Source organism: Mirounga leonina, unplaced genomic scaffold, assembly GCF_011800145.1.
Source record: "Mirounga leonina isolate KUSES-001 unplaced genomic scaffold, KU_Mleo_1.0 Mir_174, whole genome shotgun sequence".
Lineage (NCBI taxonomy): Eukaryota > Metazoa > Chordata > Mammalia > Carnivora > Phocidae > Mirounga > Mirounga leonina.
The window spans coordinates 84,059,702-84,071,248 of record NW_023270451.1 but is presented as its reverse complement, the minus strand read 5'-3'; the positions used below and the strand labels follow the sequence as shown (position 1 = coordinate 84,071,248).

General features: G+C 62.6%; 1 protein-coding gene across 1 annotated transcript in view; it reads right to left on the bottom strand.

Annotated features, from left to right (window-relative positions):
- LOC118020596 (SCO-spondin-like) overlaps positions 1-11,547 on the bottom strand; it is a 52,609-nt gene that overhangs the window by 27,050 nt on the left and 14,012 nt on the right. The window contains 30 exon segments of the mRNA XM_035020327.1: positions 46-172; positions 174-221; positions 339-371; positions 433-618; positions 1,354-1,518; positions 1,603-1,729; positions 1,732-1,781; positions 2,578-2,634; positions 2,637-2,742; positions 2,932-2,949; positions 3,024-3,127; positions 4,332-4,434; positions 5,705-5,907; positions 5,983-6,136; positions 6,715-6,824; positions 6,923-7,069; positions 7,072-7,107; positions 7,428-7,532; positions 8,781-8,864; positions 8,993-9,064; positions 9,067-9,134; positions 9,754-9,904; positions 10,013-10,108; positions 10,111-10,137; positions 10,140-10,193; positions 10,283-10,423; positions 10,541-10,693; positions 10,826-11,022; positions 11,024-11,037; positions 11,133-11,224. Coding sequence (XP_034876218.1) covers positions 46-172; positions 174-221; positions 339-371; positions 433-618; positions 1,354-1,518; positions 1,603-1,729; positions 1,732-1,781; positions 2,578-2,634; positions 2,637-2,742; positions 2,932-2,949; positions 3,024-3,127; positions 4,332-4,434; positions 5,705-5,907; positions 5,983-6,136; positions 6,715-6,824; positions 6,923-7,069; positions 7,072-7,107; positions 7,428-7,532; positions 8,781-8,864; positions 8,993-9,064; positions 9,067-9,134; positions 9,754-9,904; positions 10,013-10,108; positions 10,111-10,137; positions 10,140-10,193; positions 10,283-10,423; positions 10,541-10,693; positions 10,826-11,022; positions 11,024-11,037; positions 11,133-11,224 — 3,028 coding nt within the window.

The following is an 11,547-nucleotide window of genomic DNA, read 5'->3' as shown; positions in this document are numbered from 1 at the left end:
CACCTTCCCTTCCCCACCCCTCACCAATGGCTCCATCCTGCACACCTGAACCTGGCCCTCACTCCAGAGCCACAGGAGCGGTCACAGGGACCCCAGGAGGACCAGGCTGACCAGCCACAGGGCACGGGGCAGCCCTCTGGTTCGCACAGCAGGGCCCCCTTCTCACACATGCTGCTTCTCACACAGCTCAGCACCAACATGCACACGGCCCAGCCCACAGTCTGGTGGGAGAGGGACACTAGGTGGGGTGGGTACAGGAGGCCCGGTGACCTTCCCCCACAGCCCCACCCCCGCAGGGCTCCACCCTTGGATGCCCCCGCCCAGCCCAGCTTCCTTACCTGTGTCCCCTGTGCAGGTGTGCGGTGTCTGAACTAGTTTCAGCTACATCCACACGGCCAGGGCTGTCCCCAACAGTCCCCAGGCTAGGCCCACCCTGTTAATCACAGGCTGGGGGCGGAGGAGAAGCTTCAGGACAACAGGTCTGCTCTAGCCCCCTGCCTCCTCCCAAGGAGTTCTTGGGCGGGGGGTCCACACAGCTCCTCTGGCGACTCCGATGGCCACCGCCACAGGAGACGCTGCAGGGCCCCCAGGCCCCCCACACAGCCCACGCCCCAGCCACTGTGAGGGAAGAAAGAATGGAGGTGGACCAGGTCAGCCCAAAGATACACAGACTGTGCCGGAGAGAGTAAGGCAGCAGAGCAGAGAGGAGTCTGGACAGTGGCCAGCTACGTGGCCTAGGGCAGCACCACGGGGACTCCCGTGGTGATGGGTGAGCTTCCTCTCCTGTCCCAGGAAACCTCCCCTAGGTGGGTGGACCTGAGCAAAGAGCTCTAGGAGCCTCCCAGGATAAAGGCTCTGGTCCCTCAGAAAGGGCTGGGACGGTGGGACTCCTGGAGCAGGGCGCCTCCTGGTGGCAGCAGACAGAAACCATGTTAGGAGGCCGGGTGTGGTGCAGGAAGCCCCTTCTGCAATGCAGAGGCAAGGTGGGGACTACTCCCTCAGATCTACAGAACAAAAAGGCTACAGGTCTTGGGCACAGCCTATTAACACCCTCACTCTGAAGTGGGACCCGCTCTGCTGCTCTAGTTCCCACACTCGAGGTTAAGGACCCGTCCAGAACCACTCAGGCAGGAAAAGGGAAAAGGGCAGGGCCAGGGGCAGGCTTCCCGATTAGCCTTCTGGATGCACAAGGCTGGGACATCAGAAGGGGCTGGCCTCCTCGAGTCCCGGAGAGGAGCCTGGACCCTGGGGTCCCCAGGAGAGCAAGGGCATCCCCCTGGTGTGGGTCTTGGATGGGAGCCCACGGCAGGTGTTCCCACCCCGGGGTCCTGAGGAGGCCTGGGTGCCGGTTACCTGGGCAGGTCTGCATGAAGCAGGGCTGGCTGCGGAGCCTGTCGGACGGGCAGTTGCCCCCAGGCAGGGGAGGCCACAGCAGGTCCCGGCGCTGGAAGGCGAGGCCCGGCCCACAGGTGCGGCTGCAGAGGCTCCAGCCAGACCAGGGCGTCAGCCCACAGTCCACTGCAGGGGGACGGGGAGGCGGGACTCAGAGGGGGCTCACGCAGGAGCGGGGCCCTCGGAGGTGTCCCCTGGCCAGGCACGTACCACAGCCGTCCTCAACAGAGCCGTCCTGGCAGTCCGGCCGCAGGTCACAGTGCCGCTCAGCCGGCAGGCACTCCCCATTACCGCAGCTCAGCTGGCTCGGGGAGCAGAGGGCTCGCGAGGCACCGTGGTGGGCACCCGTGGTGCTCCCGTGGTGGGCACCGTGAAGGGCACAGGGCTCGCTGCCCGCGAGGTCGGGGGAAGGGAGCCACGTAAGTGATTCCTGACCCGATGATAAACTGAGCCCCTTCAACCTCAGGCCAAGAGCAGAGCGGCTTGTTGACCAGAGGTCCGGCCTCTCCTTTCTCCTGAAGCTTCCCACACCCCGGGCAGCCTTCTCTCTACTCTGTGTGGGTGAGACCCGGGGGTCTGTGCTCACTCACTACAGGCTCTCACATGGTCTCTCTGCTTGCTAAGGGCTCTGAGTGTCCAGAGAGAGATCGAACTGTCTAGAAGAACAGTTCCTTCCCTAGGATACCCTCTTCTTGAATGGGTGCTCCCAGGGGTGCCCCTTCCCTGATTGAGAGGCTAGGCTGGGAGCATAGTAATCTACTTTCGATGGATGGATGGATGGATGGATGGGTGAGGAATGATGGATGGGGTGGCTGAATGAATGCTGGAAGGCTGGCTGGAGGAGGGATGGGTGAATGGAGGGTGGGTGGATATATGGATGGGTAGATGGATGGATTAATGGATAGTTAGAGGAATCCACTCAAAGATCAGACGGGGTTTGTGGAACAGGTTAGGACCCGAGACCTGTCCCATTTGCCCCCCTGACCATCCCCAAAGACACACACATTCCTGGCTGTTTTACCCACTCAGTTTCTTTTCACTCTCTGCTACCCCCAGCCCCCCACAGTTCCTTCCCAGATGAGGTAGGAATAGGGGGCAGAGACTTCCCCAAACCTAAAGCCCTCTGGCCACTGCCACCCACATGACTTCAAACCCTCCAGGGCGCCCTGAGGGCCCCCTGCTTACCACAGTGCCTCTCGTCGGAGCCGTCCAGACAGTCCTCCCTCCCGTCACACAGCTGCCCTGCTCCACACATCCCAGCACCTCACAGGGCACCTGGCCTGGGCTGTACCTTGCCGGGGGGAAGGGCTCTGGGGCGACGCTCTGGACTGTGGGCACCACCACAGCCGGCTGACGGGACACCTGCCCACGGTGTCCTCCCTCCCTCGGCCCCCAACCTCCCTCCTCCTGACTGGTGTGCCCCCACCTCCTGCCTCTCTTGGGACCATGGAAAAGTCATGAGCTGCCTCAGGAGGCGTGGTTCTAGGTCCTTCTACAACCCTGACCTCAAGCTGTGTGATCTTGAGCCAAGTGGCTAACCCCCGGGGCCTCTGCTTCCTCCATCAGGGACGTTGTTGGGATGAACAGGCTTAGAAGGCAGAAGACCACGGAATCTTACCAGCAGGGGCCACTGGGGTCACCTGGGATATGGGGGTGGTGGTCACGGTCTGCACAGATTCCCCAGGACTCAAGTGAGGAGGCTCGGAGGCTAGGGCCTGAGTCGCTGGTCCCTTCCCTGCGGGTGCAGGAGGGAGAGGGGTGAGGCCCACCAGCTCCCCTTCCGAGAGACGAAGCAGACACAGGCTCTCGGAAGGGCATCCAGGCTCTGGGTGGTGCAGGGTGAGGACAGACCATACCCCACCTTCTGAGGGGCTTCAGACCACAGATGAAGGGGGATTCCGCAGCCCAAGGAGCACAGGAGGGTTTTACATGAAAGTAGAAAAGAGCTTAGTTTGGAGCTGAGATAGACACTCGGGGCAGCTTCCAAGTCAAAGGGACGGTACTGTGTTTAAGGCCCCGCACCCGACCACTTCCTGGCAGCTACAGTGAAAAGGGGTTTGAGACTCTGCTTTGCCAACAAGAGATGAATATTGGGGCGCCTGGGTGGCTCAGATGGTTAAGCGTCTGCCTTCGGCTCAGGTCATGATCCTGGAGTCCCGGGATCGAGTCCCGCATCGGGCTCCCTGTTCTGCAGGGAGCCTGCTTCTCCCTCTGACCCTCCCCCCTCTCATGTGCTCTCTGTCTCGCTCATTCTCTCTGTCTCAGATAAATAAATAAAATCTTTAAAAAAAAAGAGAGAGAGATGAATATTAAGACAGCCGTTTTTCTAGAAGCAGATTTAGAATGACATTAGAATTCATCCCACGGTCTGCACGTTATGGACTCCAGTGATGATATAAGTTGCTTCATCTGCTTTTTACAAAAGAACAGCCCACTCCTCCCCCACCTCGCTCTGGGACAGCTCTCCTCGGGCCAACACGCAGGTGACAGATCAGGCAGCCGCAGGGAGCTCCTTCCTCGTCCAGTTTAGGATCTTGCTAACTTGGTGACCCCATCCTCCCTGTCATTTGCTGCCAGCAAGCCCTTCCGAAAGGGGTGCCTGGCTGCATTCATGGGTGAGTGGAGGGACCGCAGGTGGGGCCGGGCAGCGTTCCACAGCCCCAGGGAGACCTGTCCCGGCCAGGGACCTGGGGAAGGCAGCCATACCGCAGGGCCCAGGCTCGGCCCTGGGAGCCAGCCTGGGGCATCCAACCCTGGAATCCAGGAGGGTGGGCGGGGGCAGGATTTGGCCAAGGAGGCCATGGGGACCAGGTCTTCCTCCTCGAGGCCACCCTGCTCCACTGAGGGATGTCAGGGGTCAGCAGGAGACTGACCGCTGAGATGTAATGGTCCCTCACCCTGCGGGCTGGGGACGGGGGACCTGGAGTTTGTGCACATACCTGTGGGGGGTATGGATGACCCTCGCGAGGGATGCCAGTGTTCGGCCTCTGCCAGAGCCTGTGGAGGGAGAGGGCTCAGCCTGGGCCCCAAGGGCAGTCCTGCCTGGCGACTAAGCACCCACCTCTCATTCCCATTGACATGCGCCTGGGTCCCACGGCCCCTCCGCTATCCTCAAAGTGCAGGGTAGAGCTGGGGAGTGGAGCCCCATTGCTCTGCACACCTCCGGGCTGGACACCCCAGGTACTGGGAGCTCAGGGGCTCCTCTCACTGCCTCACCTAGGATTCTGCTTCAGCTCCTGCCCCCCCAAACCCCTGTCTTCCACCGGCATCCACACATGTGGGCCTCAGCACTATGATCACTCTCCCCTCTGGGTTCCTGACCAGGCTCTTCTCCAGAGGGAGCGTCTACCCCTCAGCTCCACATTACAGAACTCCCTCATCTTTCTAGCCTTTTCCAGGAAGCCTCTGGGGACCCCAGGGACAAATAGGGCTCTTCCCAGCTCTGAGCGCCTGAGGCCCTGGTGCCAGCCCTGTGGGCATAACTTCACTACCCAGTGGTGAAGACCTCTCCGATCTCCCAAACTCCTCCAGCACAGGCATCTGCCTGGGGCTTCTCTGCCCCTCTGGCCTCCAGCTGCCCATCCAGTACCGGGCTGGCCCCCAGAAGTCTCACGGGCTGAGGCAGACTACAAGAGCTGACCAGGGATGCACAGAGAGGCAATGCTGGCTGAAGGCGTGAAGAGAGGGTGGAAGACGGCGGGGCAAGCGAACATGGCTGCTGAGGCCCCAGGGCCGGGGCTCCCCATGCCCTGCACCCCCCTCCTGCTGGGCCTGCAGCTCCCCACTCACCTCTGTGGGCTGGGGGGGCAGCTGTCCAGGCTGGGTGGACGAGAGCACTGGGGTCCTGGCTGTGGACCAGACTCTGAGAAGACAAATCATCAAGGACTCCAGGGGCTCTCCCAACCTCAGAGCAGCCCCCCTCCAGCCCCCAGCAGGGCGGTCAGTGCCCTCTCTGGGTGGGCCCAGCGCAGGGCAGGGCTGGGGCACTCTGGAAGGGCCCTGCCCGCTAAGACTAGATGAAGTGGACACTATCCCAGTGGTTTTCAGTGTATTAACCCCCCTGGAGGGCTTGTAAAGCAGATTTCTGTTACAGGCTCAAGGGTCTGTCTCAGTAGGTCTGAGCTGGGGCCTGAGAATCTGCATTGCTCACAACATCCAGGGGATGCTGATGCTGCTGGTCCAGGGGCCACATTTTGAGAACCACTAACCTCCAGACTCTAGGAAAAGGGCATCGCATCCGAGCATCCCATGGTGGGAGGGGCCTCTCGCCACGGGCACCTCAGGGCTGAAGGTGGCTCAGGGCATCTCTCACAGGCCGGCCCCTCCAAGGCGAAGCTGGGCAGCAAGGCACCCCATACCTGTCAGTGGCTGCGGGCAGGGGCACGCAGCCCTCCTCGTCGGAGCCATCCTCACAGTCCTTCAGCCCCTCGCACGGCTCCCCCCGCGGAGCCCACTCACCACCGGCACAGCGGTGCCCGCCCCCTGGGCACGGGGGCACCGCCAGCGGGGACACTGCTGGGAGGGGATGGCTGAGGGCTCCCGTCGGCCCCTCCCCCTGCGCCGCCCCTCCCTCCCCCAGCCCACCGGTACCTGGCTCACAGCCCAGCAGCTCCACCTGCAGGGAGATGCTGCGGTTGGCGTGGCCGCGGCGGACCTGGGGCCACACCCGGACGTGCTGTGCCTGCACCATCTGGCCAAAGGTCTGCACTGTGGGGGCCCCGTCCTCCCGGTTCCTAGGGGAAAGCTGCAGAGACAGGGCGGCCCGTTCACCGGGCCCGGGGCCGGCCTTTTCTCCAGGCTGCCTCCCCTGACCCCGCTGAGTGGGCCCGCCCAATTCAAGCCCCCCAAACTTCAAGGCACGAAGAGCTCCGGCTCTCCTGGCATGACTCATCAGGATCTCTCAAGGCTGTGGGTTCTGGCCCTGGTGCCCCAAGGGCAGGGGCCGGGTTGTGCCCATTCGTGTATCCCCAGAGACAGAATTCAGAGCAAATACATGGTTCCTCCTGCTTCAGGAGGCTTGTCTCCCTGGGGAGGCTACAAACCCGTAAGGGCAGGGCTGTGTCCCAGCTGCTCTTGACGTGGTCCCTACGATCCTCAATGAACTTGATGTCCCCTTAGTCCGCCCCCCCCCAGAGCTCTGCACACCTGCCCTGCACCTCAGCCACTGTGATAGCTTCTGATGCCCTTTTGACAGCCCCTGTTCCTGACAGGTGTCCAACAGGCCTCTAAGGTAGTAATGTCCCTCAGGGAGACTGGAAGGCGCTCAGGGACAAAGACAAAAACAAAGAAGGCCACTGGCCCAGGAGGCTCGGGCAGCCGTACCTTGGCTGGGGGCAGGATACCAGGCAGGATATCGGTATAGTTGTGCCAGTGTAGACCATCGCTGCTGAACTGGAGCAAGGCCGAGGACCCAGCCCCCTGCACCATGATGCCTGGGGGGTGGGGCAGGGGTCCGAGCTGAAAGAGTGAGCCCCACCCCCAGCCCACCATCACCGCCCAGTCCTCCGGCCCCCGCCCCCACTGCACTGACCAGTGAGGTTCTGGGGCAGCAGCAGGTCCAGCAGCAGGTAGGGGGGCCGGGTGTGCCGCTGAGTGCTCCGACCCGGATAGCCAGGCCCCTTGGTGGGAGCCCCCAGGAGGGCAGCCTGGGTGGGGGGCTCCAGCTTCAGGCTTCCCCAGGGAGTCAGGCCAGGCCCAGCAGGGAATAGCAGGGGTCTGAGTGCAGAGGAGAGAGGGGCTGGAGTGGGAGAAGGGCAGACGGTGGCAGGAGCCTCCCAGGGGTACAGTCAGGAGGTCACCAGGGGAGCTGAGGCATGCCAAGGGCCCCACGTTGACCTTGACCCGGGATGGAAGGGTGGTCCAGAGAGGGCAGTCAGACCAGCAACTTGAGCCAGGATGACTTCCAGATCCTTAGGATAACTGTCCTCCCATGGAAGGCGGGGGTAAATCCCAGTGAGCTAGCCTGCCTCCCCTCCTGGCTGGGTGACCCCTGGGCAATGTCCACTCTCCGTTCCACGACAGCTCGTGGCCCTCACCTCCAGGCAGAGGCAGAACGTAGGTGACCAGAGGGGGTCCGATCTGGGCACTGAAGGCTGGAGAGGGGGCAGGAGTGGCCAGGGGGCGGACCATCTGGTTCTCTCCTGTGTAGGGAAACTCAGGGCTCAGGAGGGAGAGACTTGCAGATAGGCTCACACTGGCCCCTGCCCCGGCACCCAGGTCTCTCCCCACTTCCTGGAGCACTTTCTCTCCCAGGACTTCCCGGGAGCCCCCAGAACAACCTCCCAGCTGGGAAAGGTCTGTCCTCCTTCCCTTGGCATGAGCTGACGGTTTCCACTCCCACTGAATATTTAGAGAACGTAGAATAAAACCACCAGTCTGAAATCACTTCAGGCCTACTGTTGCTAATAGGGGACTTTTGTGGGCACTATGTAAGGGTATCTCTGGATGGAAGCAGGGTTGGGGTCTAGCTCCCACTTGCCAACTAACTTGTACAGTGAACAACCTGTACAACTGTGTATGCTGGCTCTCCTCTAACCTCAGCTGCCTGTAGGTACACTTTACAGATAAGGAATCTGGACCCATAAACACATCAGTTTTCGAGTCTTTGTATTTTCCTGTTTCACTTATTTATTTTTATCTTTTTAAAGATTTTATTTATTTATTTGATGGAGATAGACAGAGATAGCGACAGACAGCATGAGTGGGGAGGAGAGGGAGAAGCAGGCTCCCCGCTGAGCAGGGGCCAGGACCCTGGGATCATGACCTGAGCCAGACGCAGATGCTCAACCAACTGAGCCACCCAGGTGCCCCTTGCTGTTTCATTTATAACTCGGTTTCCTCTTTAAAAAGTTCAACTTCAGGCACCTGAGTGGCTCAGTCGTTAAGCGTTTGCCTTCGGCTAAGGTCACGGTCCCAGGGTCCTGGGATCGAGCCCTGCATCGGCTCCCTGCTCAGCGGGGAGCCTGCTTCTCCCTCTCCCACTCCCCCTGCTTGTGTTCCTGCTCTCGCTCTCTCTCTCTGTCAAATAAATAAATAAAATCTTAAAAAAAATAAGAAGTTCAACTTTGTCTCAGTTGCTCTTAGGGGAAAGGGAAGGAACCAGACCTGGCCCAATAGAACCAGAGATAAGAAAGCACCCTCAAGGCGGGAGGCAGAAAGCCTCAAAAAGACAGAGGAGGCAGGCAGAGATGGAGACCTGACCTCAGGAGAGCAGAGACCAGTCCTCCCACCCAGAGGGCCCCTTCCTTCCCCAGCATCCAGGACCCAGGCTCCCACTACCCTGAGGCCTGTAACCACGGCCCCCCCCCCGACTCAGTGCTGCCACCTGGGGCTCCCGCTGAGCACCTGCTGTCCTCCTGCCCTTGGGGTCCCCCTGCCATTCCCCAGACCCACTCACCAGGCGGGGGCGCAGCGGCAACATGAACCTCCCATTCCCTCCACCAGGACCCAGTCCTGTGGACACAAGAGTCAGGCTGGACATGCCGAGCTGGCCACTGCCAACCTCCGACGCAGTCTATCAGCTGCCTGCAACCCTGGCCTTTGTACCCTGCGCCTCCCCTGGCCCGGCCCAGGCCCCTCTGCCCCCTCAGCTGGGGGCAACTGCCCAGTGGGCAGTACGGGGAGCAGCGCACGGTGCTGCTGGGCAGACACTGGCAGACCGTGCAGGGGCCTCTCGCCAGCGCTCCCCCACGCCATGGAGCCGGCCCTGCCGCTCACAGCCCGCACAGGCCTCCATCCGGCACCTGGAAGAAGGGCCGCTGCATGCCTGCCCAGCGGGCTCACCCAGGCCACCAACCTGTCCTGATTTGCCTCGAGTGAGTGGCTTCCCAGGACTTCCCAGTGATAAAACTGGGACAGTCCTGGGCCGACTGGGATGCTCGGGCTCCCTATCACCCAGATCCCACCCCTGCACCCGAGAAACTGCAACTAGCCCCAGAGAGGGGTGTGGAAGCAAGCTGTGCCACAACCCTGGCCCGTGGAGCCCATTTCAGAGGGGGGTGGGCAGGCAGATATGACTACACCCCTGCAACCCTCCCCCCACCAACCCCACTACCTTCAGAGGCATGGGGGTGCAAACCAGAGGACCCATACCTGACCCTAGATTTGTGGGCTCCCTATATCCCGCTTTCGGACTTGGAGGGTGTAACACTGGTGCAGGAGAAGGCCAGGGGTTCCCCAAAACTGTGCTGGGAGTCCTGGTGTTTAGACTAATAAGGCTCAGAGTTGGGGGGTTCCTCATCTGGGGTCCATGGTGCATATGGAAGCATCTCGAGTGAGAAAGAGCTCACCAGCAGCTTCCTAACTGGGAGCCAGAGGCGAGGGGAAAAGGTCCCTGTGGGTCCCCGGGGAGGGTGCAAGTACCTGCGGGCCTTGCGGTGGATGCCTCGGCACTGGCGACCTTCGCCGGAGAGGTGGGGGTTGTTGGGGCTCCGGAAGGACCACTGAATGTTCTGGCTCCCACAGGGGCCCAAGCACTCAGCCCAGGGGGACCAAGAGGACCAGCCACAGTTCACTGAGGGAGGGCCAAGAGTCAGGGGCTGGAAGAGGGCTGGGTGCCCAGCTGGGTGGCCCGGGAGGGGACGAGGGAGGCCCCGGGGAAAGGCCAAGGGCAGGGCCTCACCGGCACAGCCAGGGTCGGGCTGACAGCGCTGAGGCCACCCATCTTGGCAGGTGCAGAGCTGGCAGTCGGCCTCGATGCGCTGCCCGGACCACTCCACTTGTCATCCAGCAGGCAGGGGCACTGCCGGGCCACACGCCCCACCCCTCGCTGCCCAGCACCTGGCCTGCAGGGCACCAGCAGCCTGGGGGAGGCCCAGGGTGAGGCTTCCCTGCAGAGAGCTCCACCTCCGCAGACACACCTGCCACCCCCCGGGCCCAGAGCCCCCCTTACCTGGGCCACTGCAGGTCTGGTTAGCCGCGCACACAGCCTGACCAGAGATTTCAGCACAAGTCAGGGGGCAGGGGGCACAGGGCCAGAACACCAGCTGCCCAGAGCAGGTGGCACTGGGGCAGCCATCCTGAGGGCAGGGCCCTGAGAGAAAATCAGAACCAGAGTCTGGGAAAGGTGGGTCCCCTGCAGACACAAGCCACCCACCAGCAAGCCCACCACACCCTCCTCCCAGCTGTGCCCCCGCTTCCTGGCACTCACTGGTCTGGCGGGTGGTGGGAGGGCCCCCGGGCAGCATGGCACAGGTCCGGCCCCCATTCTGGGGAGGGTGGCACTGTCGCTGACGGGTCATGGTGCCCATGCATGGCTCAGCGCACGGGGACCAGGGAGACCAGAAGGTCCATTCGCCACCCACTGTGAGCAGGAGGGGCAGGATGCGTTGGTGGGCGTGAGGCCAGGCTGTGAGCCCTGTGGCCTTCCTCTCCCTTGCTCTCTCTGGGCCTCCACCTGCCCCGCTGGCCCTCCCAGGCACCCCAGGCCCCTCACCTGGGCAGGCGGCCGTGAAGCAGGCCTGAGTCTGGTGCTTGGGGCCTGGGCAGTGCTGCAGCATGGGGAGACCCGGTGGGGAGCAGTGGCGGCTCCGGCCCTGCACCCCAGGCCCCCACGTCCGGCTGCACGGCCCCCACGAGTTCCAGGTGCCCCAGGCCCCACAGCCCTGCTCTTCTGGGGAAGGCCCTAGCTCCGGGCCCGTCACAAACCTGGGGAGGGAACGGGAGCAAGGTTCCTCTCGAGTTGGGTGGCACAATGGCTCTGTTTCCTGCGTCATCCACTCCCCCCCTCCCCGCCCCCTCACCAGCTGGAAACTGATGCAGAGGCCATCAGGGCAGGAGTATTCCGGGCAGGGAGCCCTGGTCCCGTTGGGGCCTCCTGGGGCTGTCATCCCCTCTGAGGGGAAGGGAAGAGAAAACAGACCAGGAGTGAGAACTGCTCACACCCCCCCCCCCCCCCCCCCCCCCTTGGCCCCCCTCAGGGGAGCAGTGTCCCTCCCACAGCCCAGCTCATCCTCGCCCTGGGAACAGTCAGCGATCCCATCACAGAGCTGCTCAGGGCTCAGGCACAGCTGGGGAGCCAAACCACAGGGGGCGGCTGGGGGGGGGGCGGGGAGCCTGTGGGCACCAGAGGAGTGTCCCGTTGAGCCCCTGCGTCTCCCTCCCACTCTCTGCAGAGGGGCCGGCAGGGGGGAACCAAAGCAGGGGAGGGCAAGCAGG